Raw genomic sequence first — 4830 nt, 5'->3', positions numbered from 1 at the left:
CCATTTGGCTTGGGCTACAATGGCCATGCTTTGAAGTGATTTCTTATTTCTGTGCTGATATTTATTCTCCGCCTTTCGTTTTCTATCATGGGATCAAGGACTTAAAAACTTTATTTTCAAATGAATCTTCTTTTTACTACATTTTTGTCAAGAACTCATTACTCATATGGATACATTTTAATAAAGTAAGTTACGAACCACTGCACAAATACCTAATGAACATTATGTATTATGTTTGCTTGTATATAATAGTAATCTTTATTTATTTTTTCACTTTTTGTATATTCTCGCTTCATTAAAAATACTACGTATATACAGCTTTACAGTTAATCGGTCCAGAGAAAATCAAATTATAATTATGAAATCCTGTTATAATATGATACTCTGGGGGCTAATATTTATTTGTTATTGTTATTTTACACATGCCAGCTGTTAAATAAGTTCAAGCTGTAAGTGCACTGACTTTTCCTGCTACAATTAATACCACTTTAAGGTTTTTGTTTGGTAAAACACACTGTAGTTTACTGGTGATTTGTTAGTCTTCAATTATCTAGAGAAGAAACACAAACTAAAGTATGCAGGTGTGGTTAGCATTGACTATTTTGTTAGTATACGTAGCTTTCACGTTCCTCGTGGGAGTCGCTATTTCCTTGATGAGCCCACGAACCTGTGTCCTGATGCAGTGCAACGCCAGGGCCAAGTTGATGAAGGAGAGCATCGACTCTGATATTCAACCGTGTGACAACTTCTACCGATTCACCTGTGGAACAATCGCATCCAACCGTACAAAGAACGCGATGACTGTCTGGGACGACATCGAGAAGAAGCAACTGACTCGCCTAGCGATGTTTCTGGGTCGGGAGATACGAAGCGATGATCACTGGATGTTGGTGGCAGCCAAAAGGTTATATCAAAACTGTGTGGACCCCAGTAAACGTATCGATCACGAAAGTATGGAGACGTTTTTAGAAACGGTAGTGTTTACCGGGGGCTTCCCTCTACACGAAGATATTATCGAAGTTCAAAATGCGAACGCAGACGAGGCTAGAGCTCGATGCTTCGGCCTGGAAACTGCCAACTTATTCTATATGACTATTGTCAATATCCACTTATCGCCCGATCCTATCCCTCGAATTTCAGTACCAAAAGCTCTCAGGAATAAATTCCTCCCGAGTTTCGATAATCAAGTCGAATTCGTATCGGAATTGTATAAAATCCTGGGGAAACACGAAACAGTACCGGATAAAGTGCAAAGGGACATCAAAGAGACAGTCAGATTTAAAGAGGAACTGTGGAGGGCCGCCAGCAGCGAGCGCCAAGGCTTGAAGACCTACAATATGGTTGATTTAAAAGGATTTCTTTATGATACGGACTTGATATTTGTCAATATTTTAAAGGCCATTCATAAATTATTACCTGATCAAAAACTTACAGACATCTTGATAAGCAGCGGCTTTGAATCATACATTATGGAACTAGATAAATTGCTTGATAAGACAGATTATAAAATAGTAAGAAACTACTCGGTCATAGAGAGTGTGATAGCACATATACTGTTTTTCCCGAAACCTGTTAGAGATATCTATGACAAATATATGAGAAATTCAGATGAACCGTCTATAGAGAATATTGCACACAAAAAACTGACTTGCGCAAACATATTAAGAAGGAAAATGGCCACTATATTATCTTCGATTTATATTCGACTTTACTCACCCCCAGTAGCCACGTACGCCAGGCTGTACTCCATGATCCGTTACGTACACAAAGTCATGAAACCTCTGATTAGTAGAGCCGACTGGATGGAGTCCAAGGACAAACGGGATACGAACATTAATTTAAATTACGTTTCAGTGACCAACCCTCTTCCTGACGACGTGCTCAAGTATTTCAAAAACAAAACCGAGTTTGAAGAATATTGCTCTGCTTTTTGTTTCGCAGATATAACAGTATTCGATGATTTTTTAACTCTTAACACGGTGATAGACATATACAACTGGCTACATTTGAATACCACTGTATTGCCTTGGAATATGTATCAAGAATATCACGATGTATTCTCAACTAATATTTATTACGATCAGGCAAGAAAAAGTATTATCGTCCCAAGCGGGCTGTTGAGGTATCCAAGTTATTACAGCCAGTGGCCGAGGTACCTGAACTTTGGAGGTTTTGGAAGTTTGCTGCTTCACGAGCTGATTAGAGCACTCGACTTCGCCGGGGTCAACTACGGAGCGTCAGACTTAGACGCAGACTTATGGTCCAGCTTTGCTAAAGAGAACTACGACAAAAAGAGACGGTGCTTTCTAGAGCAGTACAACAAGTACGTGTCCCATCTCACTGGGACGAAATTGACAAATCTCAACACAGTTAACGGAATCATTCAAGACAATACGGCCATCGCCGTGGCTCATCTAGCATACCAGGAGTACAAAAAGACTCGATTTTTTCCAGAGGCCAAACTGAAGCATTGGTACGGTTACTCGGTGGATCAGCTGTTTTTCATCAACTATGCCACTTACTACTGCACGAAATCTGATAAAATATACGTCAAAGGAATGACAGATAAAGAGGTTGCCAGACACTCCCATGAATATAAAGTCGTGAGCAGCTTAAGGAACTATCCAAAATTCAGTGAGGTATTCAACTGCAAAATAGGAGACGGAATGAATCCTGCAGATAAGTGCAGTGTGTTTTGATTTTTACAGTTAAGACTACTTATTGTTAATATTTATTAATTTAACTTTCTTCTGACTATAGTTTATTTCTCCTAATTATTATAATTTCTTCTCATCAAAGTCTCGTTACAATTTTACAATGGTTATATAGTTCTGCTTTGAAATGTGTTTCGGTTTTTATTTTAACCGAAATGGCGCAGTGTAGTGGGTACGGCGGTTATCGCAAGATAACCAGATCAAGCAACGCCGAGCGTGGCTGCTGCTTGGACAGGTGACCGCTGAGCGATCCTGTCCTTGCAAGCGGCCCGCCTGCCCGGCCATTGATGGTGGTTCGGAAGTCACCTTTAAGCCGTTGGTCCCCAGGTTAAGTGTTAGAGAGGGCTTCTTAGCCCTAACTTCGCCTGGTAAAAATAAGACATTCTTTACTTTACTTTTACTTTTTAAAACTAGCTGCATTTGCGATCCAATTCTTTATAATGAGAATTCTCGTTATACATTATTAAAGAAAACCTAAGTTGTGTGTTTATACTTTGCAAATTGTCTCCCGCCCCCTAGACTACATATTTTCGTTTGACACAAATAAATCTCATAGTTTGATATTTAAATAAGACTTAAATCAGTGCCAGCTTATGAGGTGCCTAGCAGTGAGTAATGAGGTAAAGTGGCGACTTTCGATCTTTTAATCTCGTTGTTGACGGCCAATAACTATCTCGGGCGTTTGACGGTAGATTAGGTTTATAGTTACAAATTTAAAATTTGAAAGACTTTGCATTTGTTACTATAAGACTTTTGAAACCCTTCCAGGTTAATCTTTATGCACCTAAAAAAAGGTGCATATCAGTTTCTTGCATAAGGAAAGTCCACCATCGACATAACATAACACTAAGGTTGTGAACTTATACAATGTTAATTGACCCTCGAGTCCTAGATTATAGTGTTGCTTATATTAGTGAGGGTTTATTGTCCAGTGACACACGCTGAAATGTAGACCTACAATGCGTGAACCTATCACGGTGGTTTGCATCTTATCTTACCAAGCCTTCATCATCCAAAATGATTGGATTGTTTATAGGACTAACTGTAAACACGGTGTTACCTTTACACAATGTGATTTGTGGGTTGGGATTACCATAAACTGTAAACACGGTGCTACCTTTACCACAATGTGATTTGTGGGGTGGCATTGCCTTAAACTGTAAACACGGTGCTACCTTTACACCATGTGATTTGTAGGTTGGTATTGCCATGAACTGTAAACACGGTGCTACCTTTACCACAATGTGATTTGTGGGTTGGTATTGCCATAAACTGTAAACACGGTGCTACCTTTACCACAATGTGATTTGTGGGGTGGTATTGCCATAAACTTTAAACACGGTGCTACCTTTACACCATGTGATTTGTAGGTTGGTATTGCCATAAACTGTAAACACGGTGCTACCTTTACCACAATGTGATTTGTGGGTTGGTATTGCCATAAACTGTAAACACGGAGCTACCTTTACACAATGTGATTTGTGGGTTGGTATTGCCATAAACTGTAAACACGGTGCTACCTTTACCACAATGTGAGTTGTGGGATGGTATTGCCATAAACTGTAAACACGGTGCTACCTTTACCACAATGTGATTTGTGGGTTGGTATTGCCATAAACTGTAAACACAGTGTTACCTTTACACAATGTGATTTGTGGGTTGGTATTGCCATAAACTGTAAACACGGTGCTACCTTTACCACAATGTGAGTTGTGGGTTGGTATTGCCATAAACTGTAAACACAGTGCTACCTTTACCACAATGTGATTTGTGGGTTGGTATTGCCATAAACTGTAAACACGGTGCTACCTTTACCACAATGTGAGTTGTAGGTTGGTATTGCCATAAACTGTAAACACGGTGCTACCTTTACCACAATGTGAGTTGTGGGATGGTATTACCATAAACTGTAAACACGGTGCTACCTTTACCACAATGTGAGTTGTGGGATGGTATTGCCATAAACTGTAAACACGGTGTTACCTTTACACAATGTGATTTGTGGGTTGGTATTGCCAGAAACTGTAGTCCCTGAATGCATCTAAGAAGTTTATTAGCTATAAGATGTTATTAGTAATTAGATATACCTACAATTGTTAAAAAAATAAGGGTAATA

General features: G+C 39.2%; 1 protein-coding gene across 1 annotated transcript; it reads left to right on the top strand.

The window, feature by feature from the left end:
* Positions 1-568: 568 nt before the first annotated feature.
* Positions 569-2798, top strand: LOC124367142 (neprilysin-2-like). Its single transcript, XM_046823793.1, has one exon. The coding sequence runs from the start codon at positions 576-578 to the stop codon at positions 2697-2699; it is 2124 nt and encodes a 707-aa protein (XP_046679749.1). The 5' UTR covers positions 569-575; the 3' UTR covers positions 2700-2798.
* Positions 2799-4830: the final 2032 nt, after the last annotated feature.

Source organism: Homalodisca vitripennis, chromosome 8 (assembly GCF_021130785.1).
Source record: "Homalodisca vitripennis isolate AUS2020 chromosome 8, UT_GWSS_2.1, whole genome shotgun sequence".
Lineage (NCBI taxonomy): Eukaryota > Metazoa > Arthropoda > Insecta > Hemiptera > Cicadellidae > Homalodisca > Homalodisca vitripennis.
Note: the sequence above shows the minus strand (reverse complement) of the source record. Positions and strands in the feature narration are given on the sequence as shown.

Bases quoted from the DNA above. Each gene is read 5' to 3' on its own strand.
- LOC124367142 (XM_046823793.1), top strand. From the start codon at position 576: ATGCAGGTGTGGTTAGCATTGACTATTTTGTTAGTATACGTAGCTTTC.